Source organism: Henckelia pumila, chromosome 3 (assembly GCF_033568475.1).
Source record: "Henckelia pumila isolate YLH828 chromosome 3, ASM3356847v2, whole genome shotgun sequence".
In the NCBI taxonomy this organism is placed as follows: Eukaryota; Viridiplantae; Streptophyta; class Magnoliopsida; order Lamiales; family Gesneriaceae; genus Henckelia; species Henckelia pumila.
Genome location: NC_133122.1, coordinates 39,583,050 through 39,608,212, shown reverse-complemented (window position 1 = coordinate 39,608,212; position 25,163 = coordinate 39,583,050). Strand labels below are relative to the sequence as shown.

General features: G+C 38.0%; 3 protein-coding genes and 1 pseudogene across 3 annotated transcripts; 2 read left to right on the top strand and 2 right to left on the bottom strand.

The window, feature by feature from the left end:
• Window positions 1–14,791: 14,791 nt before the first annotated feature.
• On the bottom strand, window positions 14,792–15,424 carry LOC140888524 (RING-H2 finger protein ATL16-like; annotated as a pseudogene).
• A 596-nt stretch (window positions 15,425–16,020) lies between these two features.
• Window positions 16,021–19,523, top strand: LOC140887709 (gamma-tubulin complex component 3). Its single transcript, XM_073295143.1, has 2 exons — window positions 16,021–18,611; window positions 18,705–19,523. Exons 1-2 carry the CDS (start codon window positions 16,090–16,092, stop codon window positions 19,015–19,017), a joined length of 2,835 nt encoding a protein of 944 aa, XP_073151244.1. The 5' UTR covers window positions 16,021–16,089; the 3' UTR covers window positions 19,018–19,523.
• Window positions 19,164–22,710, top strand: LOC140887710 (uncharacterized). The gene is made up of 4 exons (XM_073295144.1): window positions 19,164–19,281; window positions 20,879–21,837; window positions 22,317–22,396; window positions 22,492–22,710. The coding sequence occupies exons 2-4, from the start codon at window positions 20,938–20,940 to the stop codon at window positions 22,583–22,585; spliced, it is 1,074 nt and encodes a 357-aa protein (XP_073151245.1). The 5' UTR covers window positions 19,164–19,281; window positions 20,879–20,937; the 3' UTR covers window positions 22,586–22,710.
• Window positions 22,711–23,335: 625 nt separating this feature from the next.
• LOC140891884 (thioredoxin-like 3-1, chloroplastic) lies at window positions 23,336–24,605 on the bottom strand. The gene is made up of 5 exons (XM_073300555.1): window positions 24,231–24,605; window positions 23,956–24,030; window positions 23,805–23,871; window positions 23,657–23,674; window positions 23,336–23,522 (listed from the first exon to the last, which is right to left on the bottom strand). Exons 1-5 carry the CDS (start codon window positions 24,530–24,532, stop codon window positions 23,424–23,426), a joined length of 561 nt encoding a protein of 186 aa, XP_073156656.1. The 5' UTR covers window positions 24,533–24,605; the 3' UTR covers window positions 23,336–23,423.
• Between the last annotated feature and the right edge of the window lie 558 nt (window positions 24,606–25,163).

The window sequence follows — 25,163 nt, the reverse complement described above, 5'->3', positions numbered from 1 at the left end:
ACACCTATGGATTGGTAAATCTATCAAAAGGTAAGAGAGCACTTAAAAATAAATGGGTTTACAGGTTGAAGACTGAAGGCAATGGATCACGACTAAGGTACAAAGCGAGGCTAGTCGTAAAAGGTTTCAACCAAAAGAAAGGTGTTGATTTTGATGAAATTTTCTCACCAGTGGTGAAGATGTCTTCTATCAGAGTTGTTCTTGGACTCGCTGCTAGTTTGGACTTGGAGATAGAACAACTTGATGTCAAGACCGCATTTCTTCATGGTGATCTAGATGAAGAAATATATATGGATCAGCCAGAAGGATTCAAAGTCAAAAGCAAAGAGAAAATGGTGTGTAGGTTGAACAAAAGCTTGTATGGATTGAAGCAAGCCCTAAGGCAGTGGTACAAAAAGTTCGATTCATTCATGATGAGTCACGGGTATAGGAGAACCAGTTTTGATCACTGCGTTTTTCTTAAGAAAAATGATGACAATGATATCATCATACTATTGTTGTATGTTGATGATATGTTGATCATTGGTCACGATTCAACCAAGATAGACAAGCTTAAGGGGGAGCTTGACAAGTCATTTGCAATGAAAGACTTAGAACCAGCGAAACAGATTCTTGAAATGAAGATCTCTAGGGACAGACCAAATAAAAAGTTGTGGTCATCTCAAGAACAATACATTGAGAAAGTGAAAGAGTTGATGCCCCGCTAGCCAACTTGTGGCTAAGGGCTTTGAGAGTCTCTTTTTGTAAACAATCTTTGTTTAATATAATATACGTTCTTTAAATGGCGTTTACTTTATCTTATTATTATATAATGATATACTATTGTTATTTTGATAAAGACCTTGAATATACTAAAGTAAGATGAGATAGTGAATATAGAGAGATCACTATCATGAAACACATCTTATGTTCACTGTATATTCTAAACAGTTTCTAGTCAATTGAGCCATCCACAAATAAGGATAAGGATCGCTCGAGATTGAGACTAGCATTTGCGATGCCGAGTACCATGTTTCATTGGTATGGAACATAGAGATGTTCGAAGCATGCAAATGGATATTCATATGATGAATGATCGAACTACCCTATTCGGACTTTCCAAGTGGTTATCACTTATCGAGTGGATATAGTCTGCGGTTTTGGTTGTACACCATTAGTCTTTATTAGTTAAAATATCATTGAGACTCTATATGCTAGTACTGTGCTTTGACTCGTTTACCGACTCTATTAGGGTCATCAGGTTTCGGGATTGGGTACAGTTACGACACATATAGGAGTCGATGCTTTGTTTTCAAGGATTCACCGCACACTTGCGAGTGTGGATATCCTATGCAATCTGAGGAGATATTAGTGTGACAAATCTCTGGCCAGAGTACATGATGTTCTTTAAGAAATGGTTTCTTAGTAGCACATGCGATGTCACTATTTGATCTTCAAGATGCATTGCATAGTTATCGAATCTCGAACGACTCTCGATTTACCAATGGTTGTTGATTCGATCGGGATATATGGTTGAAGGGACCGTACTATGCGCTAACCAAAATCTATTGGTTCTTGCAGGCACTATCAGTGATACCAAGGGAATCATGGGGCGATGTTGCTAGGCGCTCTTACCATGATTCGTTGGGTAAGTCGGAAATTGTTGTTCCGAGTCACAAGGAGTTGTGAGCCCATGGCTAGCTGTATCCCTGAACCATTGAGGGTCACACAAGTAATGGATTTCTAATCCCCATTGAGATAATTAAATTTAAAGAGTTAAATTTAGTGGATAAAGAAGTAGGACTTCTTATTTAAAAGTAAAGGGAGTAAGATTTCCTAAAATGACATATTGATGGACATTTTTGGAAACCACTGAATTCAAATTCAGAAAATTTGTCTTGACTTTAAAAGATGCAGAAATGGTTTCTGTGCACATTGGTGAAATTGGTTTATCAATATGTGTCACGATGAATTTTATATTAATTTCTGAACATGCGGGCTTTGCATGTCAGGCTTGAACTTATGACTAATGAGCTCTAAGCTGTTTGCAGCCCACATTATAAATAAGTTATTGCAGTACAGAAATTGACGCAACACAGGTCAAAAATTTCGAAACCCTAGAGAGCATTCTCTCAAGGGATTCGGCCGACCCCTCCCCCTCTCTCACAGTGTTCGAAAATTCAGTCTGTGAATTTTTGAATTTGCAGACTAATTTAACAGATCATATCTGTTCTATCTCATCGTAGAAACTTCTGATAGACTTTCTAGTGCAGTCTGTCAGAGGGATTAAATTTCTGTTCGTGGACCTGATTGAAGAATTGTTCGTTCATCAGTTCCTGTGATATACAACAAGAGCAGATTAATCTGTTGGTGTCCATAATCTCGCTTCGAGATTTTAAGGTAAAATTTATATGATTTAAATTTTATGTTATCAATTTTAATTGTAGGAATTTGATACCCATGATATGGAATCGTTTCATATAAAATTTTAAAATTTCCGCTGCACCGGGTATCACTTTCTTTTTCGATCTGGAGAACGACAGTGTTCCAACAGTGGTATCAGAGACAGGCTGTTCTCGGATTTTACGATTAAAATTTATTCAATTGTACAAGCCTCGATTTTTTAGAAAAATAAAACGAAAAAAAAAATAAATTCCCGGGGACTGCCCTGCGCGCAGAATGTCTGCGCGCATCTGGGCCCCCGGCCCAAATGTCTGGGACTGCCCAGGATCGTCTCGGGCAGCCCAGAAAAATTAATATTTTATTTTTTTTGAAATTTTGAATTTCAGCCCGTTAATTGTTATCGGGCCCAGTTTTTGGCCCGATTAAAAATTGTTTCAGTTGGTCCACGAGGCAATGGGTCAAAATTGTTTGATCCCAAAATTTTTAAGAAAATTAATTTTTGGATAAATTTTGAATTTTGGAAATTTATAAATTTAATCCAATAAATTAAATCTTTAATTATTAATTTTGATACAATTGATAATAAAATATGATTTTATGTATAAAATTGGATTTTATATGTAAAATATGATTTTATGGATAAACTAGATAAAATATGATTTTATATATAAAATAAGATTTTATGTATGAAATATGATTTTATCTATTTAAATTTTATTGCCATTGCATGTTATCCAATGAATTAATTTGGAATTAAATTATTGGATAAGGATGATCGATTGCCATGACCAATATTATAGGTGTATGTTAGGTTGTTTACATTTAGTTTTATTATTGTTGTTGTGTTTTATTAATGGGCCTGGTTTATGGCCCAATATGAATTGTCATATGTAATATAAGTGGGCCTGGTTTATGGCCCGTTTTCACCCTTAAAATATGTATCTCCTACTTGCCATCGAAATTTATTGTAAATTTATAAGACTCAGTGGGAGATATAGATTTGAAGACAAAGGTGGGCCCAGCAGACAATAAAGACCGAAGAAATGTAAATTGGAAGCTCAATGTAATAGGATTGCATTGCATACTTGCATATTACCTAGGATTGGACTTAGACTCGTGATTGGCAACCACGGGTCGATTAGAAATGGAATCGATCATCCTAAAATAATATACGATATTATTGTTGTATGCATGTTTAGACTAAATTGTATGAATCCCGCAAGCATACAAACATTGAATGATGAGACAAATTTTTCAAAATTAAAATCTCTTATTTTAAATATGATTTAAAATTGATATCAAGATAAACAAAAGGGCATTTAAATATTGTTTAAATGTTCCTACCTTCCATCAACGATCAATGTATGAGATGCTACCCGCGGATACGGTCCGGCTCATATTATTGGGGGGCCCGTTCGTCGAAAAGTTGTACATTGGATCGACACATGTTGTAAGTTAGGTGGAACTCCCATGGGATTGGCTCATATTATTGGGGATCCACATGGCGACCGTCCATCACAACTTAATATTGATGGGTCATCTTGACGTGTCACAATAAATGGCGTCATATTATTGGGCCCTTATTGGACATGAGGTAAAAATATGGAGGTTGCTTTGGAAGCAATTGGGCTCTACCTTTTGAAAATTATGGTTGGCTGATATTATTCGGGACTATAGTTTGTCAATTGGACTCCATGTTCCCACTAAAGAAAATGTTTCTCGTTTTCACTAGAGGGTAGTGAAATCGTTAAAATAGTGGGAGTGAGATTCATAAAATAAATTTCGCCATATTTTATGTCTTAGTATATTTATTAAACAAATCACTGATAATTGTCTGTTTCTTTTCAGTATTTCATTACAATGAATTCGCGTAATCCACTATTCTCGATTTTCGAACAAAACAAACTGACTGGCGCAAACTATACGGAATGGTTCCGTAAGTTGAAGATTGTCTTGACCTCGGAGAAGATGTTCTACGTGTTAGAAAAATCTCCTCCGAAGGAAGCACAAGCTGATATAAGTCCGGAAGAGTTGGCCAAACTTGATAAATGGTGGGACCATGATATCAAGGCCAAATGCTATATGCAAGCTTCGATGTCTGATGAACTCCAGAGGCGATTTGAGTATACCGTGAATGCTGCTGACATTCACGTACAACTCAAGGAACTTTTTGGGGCTCAATCGAGAGCTGAAAGGTTCGCTACTGTAAAAGAGTTAATGACGTGTCGCATGCATGAAGGGACTTCGGTCCGTGATCATGGGGTACGCGTGATTTGGCTCATTCAGAAGTTGGTAACGCTTGAATTGGTATTGGAGCATGAACTCAATGTGGACTTATTACTTCTCTCTCTTCCTTCATCGTTTGACGGTTTTGTGGTGAATTTCATTATGAACAAGATAGAGGCCTTCCTTGAAGAGATGGTCAATATGCTTGTAACTTATGAAGCCACTTTAAAGAAGGATAAACCGGTTCTCTTGGTGGGCTCCTCTTCTTCTGCTAAGAAGGGGCCAAGTACAAAGGGTAAGAAGCGTTCTGCCCCATCCAAGAAAATCGGACCCGAGAAGAAAAACAAGACAAAGGCTTCAAACGTGGAAAAATCCAAGGATGTTTGCCATCACTTCAAGAAACCCGGTCATTGGAAACGTAACTGCAAGGAATATCTCGAGCAGTTGCGAACTGCGAAGGGTATGTTTTATATTGAAATAAATGTTTCACTTAATACTACTTCTTGGGTATTGGATACCGGATGTGGATCTCACATTTGCAATGATTTGCAGGTGATGACAAGAAGTCGCAAGCTTAGGATGGGTGAGACCCAGCTGAGGCTCGGAAATGGTTCTCGAGTTGAAGCAAAAGCTGTGGGAGACATTTTTTTAATTTTGCAGAATGATTTTAAGTTATTTTTTAGAGATGTTTTATATGTGCCAGATTTGGTTAAAAACATTATTTCTATTTCTATGCTTGATAGAGATGGTTTTTCTTGCAATTTTGTGAATGTGATTTGCAATATTTACAAGAATAAATGTTTAATTGGATGTGGACAACTTGAAAACGATCTATATAACTTAAAATTAAAAGACGTTCCAATTAATTATGTTGATAAACCGGTAACAACAAATAAAAGGAAAATTGATAATCAAAACCCGGCAAACCTTTGGCATGCTAGGCTAGGTCATGTTTCCTCAAGGAGAATGAACAAGCTAGTGGGAGAGGGCATGTTTGATATGTCTGATATTAACTCTCTACCTACTTGTGAGTCCTGCCTGAAAGGAAAAATGACTAAATCTTCTTTCAAAGGAAAACCTGAGCGTAGTCAAAATCTATTGGATTTGATCCATACAGATGTTTGCGGACCATTTAGTATTGGTACAAAATTTGGTCACACCTACTTCATAACCTTTACTGATGATTATTCTAGGTATGAGTACTTATATTTGATGAAATATAAGTCTGAATCATTTGAAAAGTTCAAAGAATTCAAGGCTGAAGTAGAAAACAAACTAGGTAAGATTATTAAAGCACTTCGATCAGATCGAGGTGGAGAATACTTAAGTACCGAGTTCTTGGATTATCTAAAAGAGAATGAGATTCTCTCTCAGTGGACTCCTCCTATGACACCTCAGCTGAATGGTGTTTCGGAGCGTCGCAATCGAACCTTGTTGGACATGGTTCGATCTATGATGAGCTTCATTGAGCTCCCACCTTTGTTTTGGGGCTATGCTCTTGAAACGGCGGTATTGTTGTTGAACAACGTCCACACTAAAGCAGTGGACAAAATACCATACGAGTTATGGAATGGCAAAGCTCCTAAGTATTCGTACTTGAGGATTTGGGGATGTCCTGCTTACGTGAAGCAGACAGTAGGAGATAAGTTGGATAGTCGATCCACCTTATGTTATTTTGTAGGGTATCCGAAGAATTCTATCGGATATTATTTCTATCATCCTACTGAAACAAAAGTGTTTGTTTCAAGAAATGCCACCTTCTTGGAGAAGGAGTTCTTATTGGATAAGAAAGGCAAGATGATGGAACTTGAAGAAATTCGAGAAGAACCCGAGATACAAAATAACGATCCTATACCTCAAGAATCATCACAAGACACGCCTATTACTAGAAGATCCAAGAGGACTTCTAGGCCTCCTATTAGATATGATCTTCTTCTTGAAGGGGATCAAAGTGAACCAGACATGGATGTGATCCGAGAAACTTCAAGAAAGCAATTTCTGATGCTGATTCGAACTTATGGCTTGAAGCTATGCAGTCGGAAATAGACTCGATGCATGCAAACCAAGTTTGGTCTTTAGTAGATCCTCCCGATGGAATAGTTCCAATAGAGTGTAAATGGATCTACAAGAGAAAGCTTGGGCCTGATGGTAAGGTACTGACCTACAAGGCACGATTGGTTGCAAAAGGTTATACTCAAAGACAAGAAGTTGACTATGATGAAACCTTTTCACCAGTCGCAATGTTCAAGTCCATAAGAATCCTTATTGCCATAGCAGCTTGGTATGACTATGAGATATGACAAATGGATGTGAAGACTGCATTTCTTAATGGAAACATTAAGGAAGAAATCTATATGATGCAGCCCGAGGGATTCACATCCATGGGAAGTGAGCATAAGGTATGTAAGCTTCAGAGATCGATCTATGGTCTCAAACAGGTATCAAGAAGTTGGAACCAGAAATTTGATGAAACAATAAAGGACTTTGGTTTCATCAAGAACCCGGAGGAACCGTGCGTGTACAAGAAAGTAGTTAAGGATGCTGTGACATTCTTAGTACTTTATGTTGATGACATCTTACTCATTGTGAATGATGTAGGGATGTTGCAGTCAACAAAGATATGGTTGTCAGGTAGATTCTCGATGAAAGATTTGGGTGAGGCGTCCTATATTCTAGGGATACAGATCTATAGAGATAGATCTAAGAGAATGATAGGACTTACTCAAGCTACCTACATCGACACTATATTGAAAAGGTTTTCAATGGATGAGTCCAAAAGAGGACATCTACCTATGTTTCATGGAGTCTCTCTATCCAAGTCTATGTGTCCCAAGACTGACGAAGAGATAGAGAAAATGACACACATACCATATGCGTCAGCCGTAGGGAGTATCATGTATGGGATGATATCTACCAGACCGGATGTGGCATTTGCTCTGAGTGTCACGAGCAGATATCAAGCCAATCCCGGTCAAATGCATTGGAAAGTCGTGAAGGATATTCTTAAGTACTTGAGAAGAACTAAGAATGTATTCATGGTTTATGGAGGAAGAGAACTGAAATTGGAAGGCTATACCGACTCTAGCTTCCAAAGTGACGTGGATGACTCGAAGTCAACCTCTGGATTTGTGTTCTTGCTCAATGGCGGTGTTGTCTCTTGGAAGAGTTCCAAGCAAGACATCACAGCGGATTCCACCACTGAGGCAGAATACATTGCGGCATCAGCTGCTGCTAAAGAGGCCGTTTGGATGAGGAATTTCGTCCAAGAGTTGGGCATTATTCCTGAAGCTGTTGGTCCAGTCCCGGTGTACTGTGACAACACGGGTGCCGTTGCTCAAGCAAAGGAACCAAGTTCTTATCAAAGATCCAAACACGTACTGAGGAAATACCACATCATCCGGAAGATCGTGGAAAGAGGAGACATCACTGTCGAGAGAGTGGCCTCTGCAGACAATATCGCTGATCCACTTACTAAGCCCTTGCCAGGACCATTATTTGACAAACATCGCGAAGCAATGGGACTACGTAGTATGACTAGTTGGCTTTAGGGCAAGTGGGAGATTGAAAGAGTTGATGCCCCGCTAGCCAACTTGTGGCTAAGGGCTTTGAGAGTCTCTTTTTGTAAACAATCTTTGTTTAATATAATATACGTTCTTTAAATGGCGTTCACTTTATCTTATTATTATATAATGATATACTATTGTTATTTTGATAAAGACCTTAAATATACTAAAGTAAGATGAGATAGTGAATATAGAGAGATCACTATCATGAAACACATCTTATGTTCACTGTATATTCTAAGCAGTTCCTAGTCAATTGAGCCGTCCACAAATAAGGATAAGGATCGCTCGAGATTGAGACTAGCATTTGCGATGCCGAGTACCATGTTTCATTGGTATGGAACATAGAGATGTTCGAAGCATGCAAATGGATATTCATATGATGAATGATCGAACTACCCTATTCAAACTTTCCAAGTGGTTATCACTTATCGAGTGGATATATTCCGTGGTTTTGGTTGTACACCATTAGTCCTTATTACTTGAAACATCATTGAGACTCTATATTCTAGTACTGTGCTTTGACTTGTTTACCGACTCTATTAGGGTCATCAGGTTTCGGGATTGGGTACAGTTACGACACATATAGGAGTCGATGCTTTGTTTTCAAGGATTCACCGCACACTTGCGAGTGTGGATATCCTATGCAATCTGAGGAGATATTAGTGTGACAAATCTCTGGCCAGAGTACATGATGTGCTTTAAGAAATGGTTTCTTAGTAGCACATGCGATGTCACTATTTGATCTTCAAGATGCATTGCATAGTTATCGAATCTCGAACGACTCTCGATTTACCAATGATTGTTGATTCGATCGGGATATATGGTTGAAGGGACCGTACTGTGCGCTAACCAAAATCTATTGGTTCTTGCAGGCACTATCAATGATACCTAGGGAATCATGGGGCGATGTTGCTAGGCGCTCTTACCATGATTCGTTGGGTAAGTCGGAAATTGTTGTTCCGAGTCACAAGGAGTTGTGAGCCCACGGCTAGCTGTATCCCTGAACCATTGAGGGTCACACAAGTAATGGATTTCTAATCTCCGTTGAGATAATTAAATTTTAAAAGTTAAATTTAGTGGATAAAAAAGTAGGACTTCTTATTTAAAAGTAGAGGGAGTAAGATTTCCTAAAATGACATATTGATGGACATTTTTGGAAACCACTGAATTCGGATTCAGAAAATTTATCTTGACTTTAAAAGATGCAGAAATGGTTTCTGTGCACATTGGTGAAATTGGTTTATCAATCTGAGTCACGATGAATTTTATATTAATTTCTGAACATGCGGGCTTTGCTTGTCAGACTTGAACTTATGACTAATGGGCCCTAAGCTGTTAGCAGCTCACATTATAAATAAGTTATTGCAGTACAGAAATTGACACAACACAGGTAAAAAATTTCAAAACCCTAGAGAGCATTCTCTCAAGGGATTCGGCCGACCCCTCCCCCTCTCTCACAGTGTTCGAAAATTCAGTCTGTGAATTTTTGAATTTGCAGACTGATTTAATAGATCATATCTGTTCTATCTCATCGTAGAAACTTCTGATAGACTTTCTAGTGCAGTCTGTCAGAGGGATTAAATTTCTGTTCGTGGACCTGATTGAAGAATTGTTCGTTCATCAGTTCCTGGGATATACAACAAGAGCATATTAATCTGTTGGTGTCCATAATCTCGCTTCGAGATTTTCAGGTAAAATTTATATGATTTAAATTTTATGTTATCAATTTTAATCGTAGGAATTTGATATCCATGATATGGAATCGTTCCATATAAAATTTTAAAACTTTCGCTGCACCGGGTATCACTTTCTTTTTCGATCCGGAGAACGACAGTGTTCCAACAGAAAGTTCTTGAAAGATTCAAAATGGATAAGGCAAAGACCGTTGGCACTCCACTTGCAGGGCATTTCAAACTAATTTCAGGCCAATGTCCTACAAGTGATGAAGAAAAGAAACAAATGGAAAGTGTTCCTTATGCTTCAGCATTCGGCAGTCTGATGTATGCAATGGTGTGTACGAGACCTGACCTCGCTCACGCAGTTGGCGTGGTAAGTCGATTTTTCTCAAATCCGGGCAAAGATCACTGGTCAGCAGTGAAATGGATATTCCGATATGGCTGGTGATGTTGATTCTAGAAAGTCCACATCCGGATACTTGATGACATTTGCAGGGGGAACAGTCTCATGGCAATCAAAACTTCAAAAATGTGTGGCATTATCCACAACAGAAGCCGAGTACATAGCCACGACCGAAGCATGCAAAGAACTTCTATGGTTGAAGAAGTTTCTACAAGAGTTAGGCCTAAGGCAAGACAAGTTTACACTCTACTGTGATAGTCAGAGCGCAATCCATCTGAGTAAAAACTCCAGTTTACACTCAAGATCGAAGCATATTGATGTGAGGTATCATTGGATCCGAGATGCGTTAAACGACAAGTTGTTACATCTTGAGAAGATACATACTGATGAAAATGGTTCCGATATGTTCACAAAGTCATTGCCAAAAGAAAAGCTGGAAAGCTGTAGAAGTGCAGCGGGTCTGATTGAATCCACAAAATGAGTTTGAGGGGGAGAATTGTTGGAATTCAACTCATTTTGGATTCAACTATTCAACTCAAATTTGATGGCTACCAAACTTGATACCATTCAAATTGTCATGGTTTTACACTTTACCTAACATCCAAAATCTTGCCTATAAATATGTAACACCCGGTATTTTAAATACGTAAATCCGCATGCATAATTAGGATATTTAATTATTTAAATTTTAGATTTATGGGTTAAATAATTATGTGAATTATTTGTGCATGATTTAATTTATTTTTTTAAGCATTTAACCCATAATTAGTGATTTTTATGATTTTTAGTATTTTAATTATTTTATCGCGTAGACGGGACCGTGGACGGACGAGATGACAACTTTCTAGCCAATTAATTTCATGAGCCTTTTTAGAGCCCTAAAATATTATTTTGAGTTTTATTATCTCAAAATTTTTAGTATTTAATTTTATATAATTTTAGGAGTCCATTTTTATCCAAATTTAGCCATTTTAATGACTTTTAATTATTTTTAAAATTTCCTAAATTTGTAATTTCGGGATTTTGTATATGATTAACTTAAATTATCAGATTTTAACTTTTATTTAGAGTTTTAAAATTTTAGGTTTTATATTTAAAACTTTTAATTATCCTAAAACCTATTTTAATTAAAATAAAACTCTAACCTAATCTACCCCAAACCCATCGACCAAAAGCTATCAGCCGCCTCACCCCACCATCTTCATCATCTTCGGCCAGATATCTCCAAGGTAGTTCCATAGCCGAATTTCTTCGAAGTTTCAAGGTTGCTCGTCGTCCCGTCGTCCCGGAATCGTCCCACGCTCGTTTTTCTCTTCGTTTCCGGTGAAAGGCATGATTTTTCTTCCCTATTTTTGTACCTATCAGATATTAAAGTGTGTGCAATGTTTAGGCATCGAAATTTTAAAGTTTTTCAGAGAAAGATTTGATTTAGGTTGAAGACGCACGGTTCTTTGATGTTTTCATGATTCATGTTCACGTTTTGATGCCATGGGTGTGTTCTAACTGCTGGCTAGGATCCTTAGGGTGTCCTAGGTGTGTCTGGACTCGAATGGCTCGAATGGCTCGAGCCAAACGAGCCCAGGGAAGCAACTAGAGCAGTTCGGCCGAGGAAGGTGCAGTCTAGGGTTTCGGGAAAAAGGGCTTCGGGTTCGATGGTCCAGGCTGCATGGGGGCTGGGGCTGGGGCTGGGGCAGGTCAGGTCCGCCCAGACGTGGGCTAGGTCTGGGCGGTGGCGCTTCGGCCAGGGGCGGCCGGAGCAGGCCGGCAGCAGCCACGGAGTGGCTGCTGCTCACGGCCGCAGCCGAGAAGAGGCTAGGGCGTCGGGTTTTAGGGTTTTCTGTTGGGTTCGGGTCGGGTCAGTAGGGTATTGGGTCGGGTTAAGTTGGTCCGGGTCCGGGTTGGTGGGCCGGGCTCGAGTCTTTTTATTTTTAAAGTATTTAATGAATTAATTTGTTTTTGGGTCAATTAATTAGAAATAAAACTATTTGGACTCCCAAATAATTTTATTTGGGCTTTTAAAATTTTAATTAAGTTAGTCCATTAATTTTATGGGCTTTTGAGCCCATGAAAGTTATTGGGCCAGTCTTTGGGCTTTTGGGCCCATTGGGCCAGTTTAAGTGGTTATTGGGCCTAGAATGTTTTATGGGCTTTAAATTATTTTAATTGGGCTTAGAACAATTTTATTGGGCTTAAGTATGTTATTGAGCCAGAATTAAGTAATTGGGCTTGAGTGTTAGGGCCAGCAGTCCAGTACAATCCATGAGAAATTGCATGTGTCCTGATTATATATTTAATTATGTTTATGCATTTAAGTTATTTTAAAATTTATATGTTAGTAAGAAATTAAATTAAATATATATGAAGGACACATATTTTATTTAAGTACATGCATTCATGAAATAATTTTATGCATAATTAAATGTTTAAGGTTGAGCAATAATAAAATATTTTATGTTGGAAGTTGAAGTAGTGTGACAATTTAAGGGGGATTCGTCCCCATATGTGAACTATTGAAGGGCAGTTTACTGCCAATTTAAGAGGTGATTCGTCACCGCCACGTACGTTGGTTTCCACGCTGATCAGTATTTAATGTATGATTTAAGGTTACACTACGGATACAACCATGCGATGTTAGAAAATTACCTTGCTCAACAATGTTATGTATTATGTATGTCTATGTTATTTAAGTTAATTTAAGTTATGTTTATGCCATGATATTTTTAAGCATGCTCATTCATGTATATGTTATGTATTAATATTTAATTGTTTTAAATTATTTTAAACCCTTGTTATGTTAGCATGTTGGGCCTCTAGGCTCACTACATTGGTATGGTGCAGGTGAGTTCGTAGAGGAGGATGTAGCTCCTACCGGCGGCGAGGACCTATGAGCGGACATGCAGTGACCCCGTGACCGTGATAGATGTCTGAGTCACATTGCATGTTTTTTATTATGTCAGCATGTTACACATTTTATATTATTTTTCAGTGGTTGTGAGTTTTGAATATTTTATTTGAATATTTCAGTGCATGCAAATTTTACATCATTTTTCTTATGCCGTATTTTTAATTAAATGTTTGACTCAGATATTTATTTTATTTAAAGAATGCAATTTTTATTTAAGTTATTTAATTATTTATTTATTTTAAATCTTTTTATTTTGTGCATGTATGTATGGGCATATATGTGCATATTTTGTTTAGTAGGAATATAAAAAAAAAAAAAAATTCCGCATATTTATTTAATAATTATAGAGTTAGAGTCGTTTCAAAATACACTCCAAAACCATTGTTTCAAATCATCCCAAGAAATTCCAAAAACACAAGCAATAAATAGTGTTTTTTGTAGCCTAGTCATTTAGATAAATTTTAGTATGCTCTGTGGTTGCGGCGATGTCCGATCTTCCACATCAGAAAAAATTTTCTATGTGATTAGATTTGTGTGAGTTCCACTTGTAAAGTGAGATTGAGTGTGTCATCCAAGAATTATTATTCTTGAAGTTCTTGGTATCCCCTAAGTTGTTCTAGGGAGCGTTGTTGTTATCTTCTATTATTCTAGGAATGTGTTGTACCCATTATTGATATAGTGGAGATTTTCTTGGTGGACTTAGGTCCCGTGGTTTTTCCCTAATTTGGGTTTTTCACGTAAAAATCCTTGTGTCATTTTCTTCGTGCTTATTATCTTGATTGATATTGATATCATGGAAACACTTTGATCCTATAGTATCACTGAAGGAAAAAAGAATCAAAAGCTTCCGCTACATAAAAGTCAATTAATTTTGGCTATCTTTCCCAACAATATCAAAGTTCAACCAAAATTGTGAATAAATTTTAAAACAAGTAAAAATAATATTTTTACTTGGGGAGTGGAGTTTGTCACATGGATCATGTTCTCATTCACTGGTCAAAAGGATTATAGAAGTCTGGCTGTCGGTACATTTTTGAAGATACATTTGCATGTAAAAGGTCAGCTTGAATGGCTTGGATGGGGAACCATTTGAAGCTGCATTTGCTGCTCATTTCAAGTTTTTTTGCTATGCTTGATGATACATTCTTATTATTTGTTTGAAATGGCTTCACATTTTTCTGGAAAATGACAATTACTTGGTTAATATAGCACAAGATTTAGCAGCAAAAGTGTACTGGTTCTATATTTTTAAGTTTTGTACATGTATATATATAAGCCAAATGATATTTGAAACATGTGGGCTTTCGATTAAAATAATATTTTCAAGAGATTCTGGCAAGCTTAGGATCTGATATTTCCCCCAAGATCGCACTATCTTGAACCTCATAATGTATTTTCCCAGTTTGACTCAATTTGCAATATCGCTGGCTCCTTAATCACGCCTTGTGGTCTAGATAAAAGAAAGCTCCCAAACTTGGAACAAAAAAATTTTCATTCATGAAAAATTAGAGCAACAAGAAATATATATAGTGTAACAACTCTTTTGCATGTGCCTGCTTTTTGATTCCATTTACTATACACGAAGGAGTGGATGCAAAATTTTAATTGAGGGAGGTAACTTTCCTTCTGCGTGCTAAAACTCAATGGGAAGAACTGCATTTCTTGATCCTCTTCCATGTCGAAATGAAAAAAAACGATCTTTGGCTTCTGCTGCTGCTTCCTTTCATTGCTTTTGACCTGACTAAGATCCCGTTTCGCCGTAAATTCTCTTGAACTGACAAGTAAACGCGGCGATCCACCGCGGAGTCCATAGAGAAAGATCTTCTGATGGGCTGAACTGAAATCTGAATATCTTCATCTCCCATGATCGAAAGAAACATGCTGAAACTGTCTTGGTTTTGATTTCCCAACATTCTGCTCAATCTTTCTTGATGAATGGGTTCTAGGTTGTGCCAAGAAACGACTCAAATTGACTCTTTTCCTGCTGTGTACTAGCTAAACCACCATTCCCATCTTCCCCACTTAGTTCAATCACTGCAAAGTCTTCTTCACTTCCTGCCATTGGCTGTGGATCTTGAGGTGATGAATTAGGCGCCCATATTTTATCAAGCCGAAAGCGGTTTCGACCAGAAATGGCCGATCTGCATAAAGGGCAGTTGGAACAGTTCTGAAGCCATAAATCAATGCAATCCAGATGGAATGCATGATTACACTTGGCGGTGTTCGCATGAAGGAAAAACGCCGTAAAGGGTCGACTTGTTGCCATATGAAGTAACGTTTGGTCACGAAAATGTAGTTAGCTGATCAGTAGGAATGCTATGGCTGCAATGGCTAATATTAAGATGGCAATTATTGGGAAGCCATTGTTGGAAAAGGTGCTGAGGAGATTGAGTTTCAGGTGTGTTTTGTGATCTCTCCATTGAAATGAGAATCACGTTTGGAGAATGAAATGAAATGGAGATGATTCAATGAGAAAGGAACTTGTGAAATTTTATGGGGACAAATATTTAATTTTTTTAATATTTAAAATTGCTTATTATCATAAAATATAATATATTAGTTGACTAAATTAAAATTATTTAACGAGGGGGGAGATTTGATAATCTTGAATCCAGCCTTGAAATACATTGTTCTTCAAAATTCACACCAATATTTTATCTTCTATTCTGTATAATATTTTAGTTTTGTTATCTTTTGTAGTTGTGCCAAAGTGATATCTCTATTTGATAATTAATTGTGTATTTAATATTTTTTAATCAATATTTTGGTTATTAAAATTCTTTAATTGTAATTCAATATACAGAATTCCAGACTCCATTTGCCATATTATTCGTTTCCCCGCCCAATATAATAACAAATTAAAAACTCAAAAAATCTCAAAATACGAAACTCAGTGTACAACGGCGACGCCGCCGCTGCCGCCATTCCACCATGGAAGACGCCGACCGGAGAGTAGTAGATCTCGTCAAAGAACTTGTTCACCGCTTACTCTCCGATTCTCAAACACCCGACAATCCCACGTCCTCTTCAGTCCCCACTCAGGAAGAGTACAATCAAGCCCTAAAGTACTCTCTCCGCATCCTCTCCAGCCGTATGAAGCCCTCCATTTCCGCAGACGAGTTCTCCGTTGTCGAGTCCATCAAGCGCCGGCTCGCCACTACCGGTAAGTCCTCCGAAGCCCTAACTTTTGCCGATCTATACTCTAAGTTCTCGTTAAAAAACGGTCCCGGGTGCGTGAAAAATAAGTGGGCTGTACTGTATTTGCTGAATAGAATATCTGAGGATCAGAAATTGAAGAAAAATCGGTTTTCGGATAAGATTTCTAACGGGTTTTTGGATTCTGTGTTTGCTGGCGGGTTGCCAGCATTACATGAGAGTGACGTATTGAGTGATCGTCGTGGTAGGTTTGTGAAAACGAGTAAGGATTTGGGTGATGAAGGGTTTAATGGCCGTTTTGATCATTCGAGGGGTTTTGACGGGTCGAATTCGAGGGGTTTGAGCAATCTTGGGAAATTGGATAAAGGTCGGAGCGAATGGGATGTTGGCAATTATTCAGATAATATTGTGGGTTTAAATGAAAATGTGAAGCACTGGAGGGGATTGAGGGAGAACACGAGTCGTGTTAGAGCCAAGGAGATTGTGGAGAAAGGATGGAATGGAGGGGTATTGATGGTGACAAAGGACCCTGAAAATCTTCGAGATATGGCATATAGGGAATTTGCAGACTTGATTAAGGAAGAAAATGAGGTTTCAGAAGAGGTATTGGTGAGGGATGTGCTCTATGCATGCCAAGGGATTGATGGGGCATATCTGAAGTTTGATGATAAGGCCGATGAGTATATTCTTCCAGATTTTGTCAAGGTTCCAAGGGCTACTAGGACAATGGTCCGGAAGCTCTGCGAGCTTGGATGGTTGTTTAGAAAGGTCAAGGGGTATATAACAGAGAGTATGGATCGTCTTCCAGCTGAGGATATTGGGACTGTTGGACAAGCATTTTGTGCTGCATTACAAGATGAATTGTCGGTATACTACAAGTTACTGGTTGTGCTTGAAGGGCAGGCAATGAATCCGATTCCTTTAGTCTCTGAAAATGCATGCTCAGGGAACTATCTCTCATTGAGGAGATTGTCAGTTTGGTTTGCTGAACCCATGGTGAAGATGAGGCTAATGGCTGTTTTGGTTGATAGTTGTAAAGTTCTAAAAGGTGGGGCTATGGCTGGTGCCATTCATATGCGTGCTCAACATGGTGATCCGCTTGTAAATGATTTCATGAAAAGGCTACTTCGTCAAGTATGTTCCCCACTTTTTGAAATGGTGAGGAGCTGGGTATTGGAAGGGGAGCTCGAGGATATTTTTGCGGAATTTTTTGTTGTAAGTCAACCTGTGAAAGCAGATTGTCTCTGGAGGGAAGGTTATCGTCTACTTGATGCAATGCTTCCTTCTTTCATATCTCAATCTCTTGCTCAACGCATCCTAAGGACTGGAAAGTCCATTAATTACCTTCGAGTTTGTTGCGAGGATCGAGTATGGGCTGATGCGGCGAAAGAAGCGGCAGCTGCAGCTGGTACCACTACTAGGAGAGGTGATCTTGGATATGGTGAGACTGATGCGCTGGAATCTTTAGTAGCAGAAGCAGCAAAGCGAATAGACAAGCATTTGTTGGATGTTATGTATACGCGGTATAAGTTCAGAGAACACTGCCTTGCAATCAAGAGATATTTACTTCTTGGGCAAGGTGATTTTGTTCAGTACCTAATGGATATCGTTGGCCCTGAGCTGTCTGAGCCTGCTAACACTATAAGCTCATTCAAGCTTGCTGGAAATTTGGAAAGTGCGATTAGATCATCAAATGCGCAGTACGATGATCGTGATATGCTGGATAGGTTAAGAGTTAAAATGATGCCACATAAGACAGGAGATAGAGGATGGGATGTGTTTTCATTAGAATATGATGCAAGAGTTCCATTGAATACTGTCTTCACTGAATCTGTCATGTCTAGGTATCTCAGAATCTTTAACTTTTTGTGGAAGCTTAGAAGGATAGAGCATGCACTGATTGGTGTTTGGAAAGGAATGAAACCAAACCGTGTTACTTCTCAGTTCTTTTCTAAGTTGCCACGTGCTGTTACGTTGCAGTTGATTTTGACATCTAGGAAGTGCCAAGTTCTCTGGGACGAGATGAATCATTTTGTCACAAATCTTCAGTACTACATAATGTTTGAAGTCCTGGAGGTGTCGTGGTCTAATTTCTCCAAGGAAATGGAAGTAGCTAAAGATCTAGATGATCTACTTGGAGCACATGAGAAGTACCTCCACTCAATCATTGAAAAGTCTCTCTTAGGTGAACGATCTGAAAACCTTAACAAGACCCTTTTTACATTATTTGACCTCATATTGCGATTCCGAAGTCATGCAGATCGACTTTACGAAGGCATAAATGAGTTGCAATCAAGGTATTGTTTTTTTCTTTGCATCCTTTATTCTCCTACTAAACTGGATGAGTACTGTTTCTTAGTTTTTCTCCTTGCTGTTTGTAATAAATCCAGAACCACGGAGACTTCCTGCTCATATCGGGACAAAGCCAAATTAAGGAAGCAATCAAGTAACAGATCTTCAGAACCCAGTTCTTGGCTTGGTGAAGGCAGGAAAGAACTTACAAGACGAGCCGGGGAATTTCTTAGAAATATGGGGCAAGCTGTTGATGCAACTGCAACTGAATATTCATCACTTTTTGAGGGTTTTATTTCACAATTGCCGATACAACAACATGTTGACTTGAAGTTTCTCATGTTCCGGTTGGACTTCACGGAATTCTACAGCCAGTTGAAATCCAGTTCAGCCGGGAAGCTTTTATTATAACATGCGACTAACAGTACTAATTGCCATTGGAATCACATATAGCCTGTTCAATCCATCCTTGCTGTGCTAGTTTCGAACAACTTCTGTGTCTAGTGCTATCTCATATTGGCCAGATCGTGTATATAAATCATACTTCAGGCGTGCGACAGATTTTCACATCAGACTTCATTTATATTTATCATTGTTGCCTCTTCCTCTATCAGGAGAGCTTCTGCAACTTTCGAAAAATGCACTCTGGGAGGGTAATGTATGGTGGAATTGAAGGTATGTTGCCGTTGTCTTGTCACCTGTGTTTGTGTCTTTATCATTCTACACGTATTTGTATTTGATTATCCATTAGCTGTTTTGGCTATGAGCTTTGTGTCTTAGTTTTGTAATGTTGCTCCGACCCTGTGTTAGGGGTGATAGAGCAATTGGCGTCTTTGTTCTTGTTTTCTGGTACATTTCCTGTAACATTCTTGTATTGGTTTAGTAGCGAGAAAAAGTGATTTATCTATGAGTTTCAATCATATACTGTCTTGTGCGACTTCAAGTTATGTGTTGGTAGTAGTACTCAATTAAGGGAAATATAAATATTGATTTATGTCCACTGCATCATGCTCTGCTTGATTTCTTGGATGGGATTTGGTTGTGTTGAAGATCAAGCTTTTGGTGATAGGATTGTGGTGTATATGTTAAAATATTTAGTGATTCATGGTTAAATGTTAAAACTTTTAAAATTTATAGTACAATGTTATTCATACTCTTCTTTCCAGTGTTCGAAAATTCGGCCTAGGCGCCGCCTAAGCGCTAGGTGGCCCCTGGCCGCACCGGAAAGGTGATAATCGGCCGCCCTGGGCATCGGCGGCAGTAGGCGGCGCCTAATTGAGCTGTGCGCCGGAAAGGTGATAATCGGCCGCCCTGGGCATCGGCGGCAGTAGGCGGCGCCTAATTGAGCTGTGCGTCCTAGGCGGCTAGGCGTTGGGGAAGGGAAGATGCACGTTCTGGTTTTTTTTTTTTGCTTTTAATGAAAGCCAATGAGGCCTCAAACTAAAGTCCAACAAGCCAAAATAACTTGTTGGCTTGACCTAACCATCTTCATCCTCATTTGTGAGGAATCCAACGAAGTGGCCAGAGTCCGGAAAATAGAAAAGGTTTCTACCCAGACCAATCTTCATCTTCATTTGCTGTACTTTTAATTTCTGAACAAAGAAAAGAAGCTATATACTTGAAATCATTTTTAAATTTGATGTTTTTTTTGTGTTGGAGTTATATAATGTGATTTTTTTGATATACCGCGAAATCCGCCTAGTCCCCGCCTAAGCGCTAGGTGCTGATCGGGCGCCCGACTATCTTATAGAAATTAAGAATAAATTTATTTGTAACATTAATCTTATGGTATATATATATGAACAAATTATGACTTGTGAGCACCCTGAAAGTTTTACTTGATAAATCCGGTATTGTTACACGAGATCATTAGAATTTCAATGTCTTGTAACCTAAAAAAATATACACAATAACGTCTATCAAATGGTGTCACGGTTCAATTTTGTAAGACATATTTTCGATATGACTTATAAAAATATATTATTTTGTACGTAAAAAGTATTATTAAATAAATTTCTTATCTCAGAGTTGACATACATAATTATCATGATCATGAGTCATGATATCTATAGTTAGAATGATACACTTGGTAGACTGAACTCTATTCATGAGCATTGATAACGGATTGAATTAATCGGATCGATCTAAATTCGGTCCATTTTAATCCGAAACAAATATATTTTCTTTATTTTTTTAAAAAAAAAATAGCGTAGTTTCTTGTTTTATGTTTAATTAATTAATTCAATAAAATAAAACGATTTTTCTCGAGTAGGGTTCTAGAGTGATAATCAGTTTATAGAACGCACGCCAAGCATCTGTCTGTGTAAGAAAATGGCCAAAATTGGTGAGGGAGACAAACGCTGGATCGTGGAAGACCGCGCCGATGGCGCCAACGTCCACAACTGGCACTGGGCGGAGACCGATTGCCTTGATTGGTCCCGGAATTTCCTCACCAACCTTCTGTGCAACAAAACAATCCTTTCTGGCGAAGGAAATCTCTACATCAAAACCAAAGGCATCGAAAAACTCGAAGGAGAAGCATACCTCAACGTTCGAAAGGGGAAAATAATACCTGGGTATGAGTTAAATTTGGTTCTTTCTTACGAGGCTGAGGTCAAAGATTCCGACGGTAGTTCTGTGATTTTGAATACCGAGGGTACTGTTGAGCTTCCTTACATAGCCGATGAGAATGCTGGGGAGGATCCCGAGATTAGAATTAGTGTAAAAGATGATGGGCCGGTTGGAAAAAGGGTGAAGGAAGCATTTCTTGCGAAAGGGAAGCCGTTTGTGTTCGAGAAAGTTAGAGATTTTGTCGATGCAATGGCGAAAGGTGGGCCTGCTAAGGATGATTTGGAAGTTAAGAAAGTGACGGTAAAAAAACCAGCTTCTGATTCTGGGTCTGCTGCTGGTTCGGGTAATAATATTTCGGCCAGTAACAGTGGCTCAAGTGTTAAGGAGAGTAAGAAGCAGGAGAAGAGGAAGGAGGGGTTCAAGACAATTACTATGACTGAAAAGTTTAACTGTCGAGCTAAGGATTTGTACGAGATTTTAATGGATGAGAATAGGTGGAAGGGGTTTACTCAAAGCAATGCTCGGATAAATAAAGAGGTGGGAGGGGAGTTTAGTATCTTTGATGGTTCAGTGACGGGGAAAAATGTTGAGTTGCTGGAGGGAAAGTTGATTGTTCAGAACTGGCGATTTGGTAGCTGGCCTGAAGGAATCCAGTCAACGGTAGAGTATCCGAACTATCTTGAGCTTTAATGTGTTCAAACCATCTGTTACTACTGCGAATTAGATTTGTATAATGCACATTATGAATATGTGGCTTTTAGGTTGAGTTACTGAAAGATGACATTCATTCCTTGGTTGAATGTAACCAAGTCCTTAGAGGTTCCTGTGTAGTTGTTTGGAAGATTGGATATTTTTTCTAAAAAAAATTTGGATTGAACTGCGACATTTTGTTTATTCATGTTTACTTGTGTTGCGGTTTCTATTTCCTCAAATCATGTTTCATAGCAAATGTCTCTGTAGCTTTCGCAGTATTGGTTAGCGTTTGTGTGGCTACATATCTTTCATTTAATCATCGTCCAATGAATGTGTGATTCTGTATGTGTTTATACATTTCACACACCTTGTAGGTATTCAAGTTTAGGCAAACATTTTGTTACTCGATTTGCTGATAGTGATAAGAAATGGTGATATCCATGCAGGTGCGGCTTAGCTTCGACGAGCCTGAATCTGGGGTGACAGTCGTCAAGCTCACACACACTGATGTACCCGAAGAAGACAGGTCAGTGTCCCTGGATGAACATTTTTTTGACATTTTTGAATTTGTCATTTTCAAGTTTCAATTTGCTTTGAGAGTAAATGGCTAAGATATTGCAGATATGGCAATTCAACTGTGGTGGAAAATACTGAGAGGGGATGGAGAGATATCATATTCCACAGAATACGGGCAGTTTTTGGCTTTGGAATATGAATGATGCTTCAGGTTTATTCTTGCGAGAATAGAACTATGCAATGTTTAACTCGACTATTTAATTTGGCATATTTGACACAAGACCTGACTTGTCTGGCTATCAAAATAGAGATTTTCTTCTGTGAGTGATTGTGGCTCATGTTTGGTTGTGCGTATTTGCTTTATTTCAACCTCTCCTTGTTTATTACTTTAGTAAAATGGCTGAGGCCCTTGACAAATCATTTGCAAAGTTGTAATTCATACCAGTACTGTTGCAATATGGCTTATCCACTGGGAAATGCTACCTTTGGGCATTTGTAGCCTTTTAGTGGAGTTAAGTTGGTCACTTATAGATGATTCATCCCAATCTAATTTGGTGAAAAGTGATTACAAAGCCTATGAATTTCGAGGCAAGGGTTAGAAGCCACAAAAGCCTCTTTGCTTGGGGGTAGTCTATATGCTACATGAGGAGAGATACACCCCATTTTTTCTCCGTTCACATGAACATGATGTTGAAAAAACAAAAAAAAATATTGATGAGGTCCACTTTTTTTTTTTTTTCCAGTGAGATGTTCATGTGAATATCTATTGTTTTTAGCGTAATGTAGCATAGAATATCCCTTTCACTTGTTTGGTTCATTTTCTCCCGAATTTTGGATTGATACATGGTTTACTCGCGATAGGGGGGGGTGTGTTAAGATGTAGAAGATGGCAGTTTCTTCAGGTGAAACATGCCTAGAATTGTTGATATGTATAAGCAATCAACCAAAAAAACAAAATCAAGAACTTGTATTTACATGTGGTGTTACATTAGATAATTGTGATATATGGCAGAGATTATTGTTTCTATTTTTTTTTTTTATACAAACTGTTGGATCATTTGCCTCACTTCTTCGATAACAAGCCATGCCTTGTGGCCTCCGATCACCTCCGCTTTCATTTCTCCGTCACTCCACAACTGCCAAGCGTCACACATTCTTATAAATTAATAAAAATGAAGATACTATATAAAAACCATGCAATGTCAATTAACCATGATTTGGGTATATTATAAAACCAAATCAACTGTATGACACAAGATAATAAACTAACCTGAATTGTTGGCATTTTCTTCACGAAAGGCACAATGAAAACACAAATGTTAGCAACAAACATTAGCCAAAATAAAATGAGATTAAAAAAAAATAATGTCACATCAAAATTGACGAAAATATAGTTTTCTAGCTAAAAATCGACATACCGATATGTTTCCACGCTTTACAAGTGGTTGAGGCACATTGTTGACGTCCACACAATAGAATTTCACCCTATCATTTCAACCAAATCCATCTCAAATGCAAAACATCGCCATAAAATATCAAGAAACGAATAGAAAATCGAACACAACTCACTTGGTATCATAATCAGCAGCCAATTTCTCTAACTTTGGCTTCAAATAAATGCACTTTCTACACCAAGCTGCCATCCTGTCACATAATTATTTAACATATCATAAACTCATCCATGTAAATCAATAAACGAACATCCCACCATTTTTATACTCGTGCACTTGGCTCATGGGATTAGAGGACGAATAAAAGCACGATCATATGATATAAATTAAGTCGACTCGTTTCACGAATAGAAAAAAAGTGTGGGATATGAGAGGAGAGGAAAAGAGATGGACCAATCAACGACAATGGGCTTTGAGGCAAGTTTAGCTTGCTCTAGTATCTGATCAAACTGGTCACAATCTTGAATTGGCTCCATCTCCAAAGTGTCGGGCTTGAACAGCTCTGGCCAGAATGAATGTGCCCTGAAATCTCTTTTAGCTCTTCCTTTCCACTCGTTGCTGCTCCGATCGAATCCGAACCCGTTTGATTTTGCGAAGATCGAACCGGGTCCGGAGCTCCAGGCGTGAAGCTGCTGGGGTTCCCTTTGGTGGATCTCTCTGTACAGAATGTGTGGGTTTGGGGATAATATAGACATGTTTGTGTGTGTTCTCCAGAGAAAAAGAGATAAGATCGTTATTCTTTTTTTGCCTAACAAGTGTATGCAAGAAAAAGAAACTGCAAAATATCTTCCATTTTTCTTTCTTTCTTTTGTGTTTTTTTAAAATTAAATGTATTTTTGTTTCTCCTACAGAACTCATATCTTAATTCTAACATATTGTTGATTGTATAATATTATATTATTATTATTTTATTATATATAAAATTTGCCAACTCTCAACTTCAAAACCTTATCCGGATGGATGGGGTTGATTACAAGCCTATTTTGACAGAAGCTACAATTTTAAAAATGTTTAAACGACTTCAGTTTGTTTTAAGTATTTTTATTTAAAAAAACAAAAATAGTTGTAGCATTTGGATATATGTTAAAAAAATGTTTTTTTTTATTTTTATATATAATGAAATTTAGAAACAAAAGCTAAAAACCTAAAAATTATAACTTCTAAATAAGCTATTTTTTTAATTTTTTTTTTACTTTTAAGAAAAAAAAAATGGTTTTTGAATCTCTCGGTTTCTCCAATCAACGGACTCTAATGTTTGTGAACCCCGTTTGATAAACATGATATCTGCTGGATTGATAACTAAGCCCATGTTTGAATTGGTTTTTG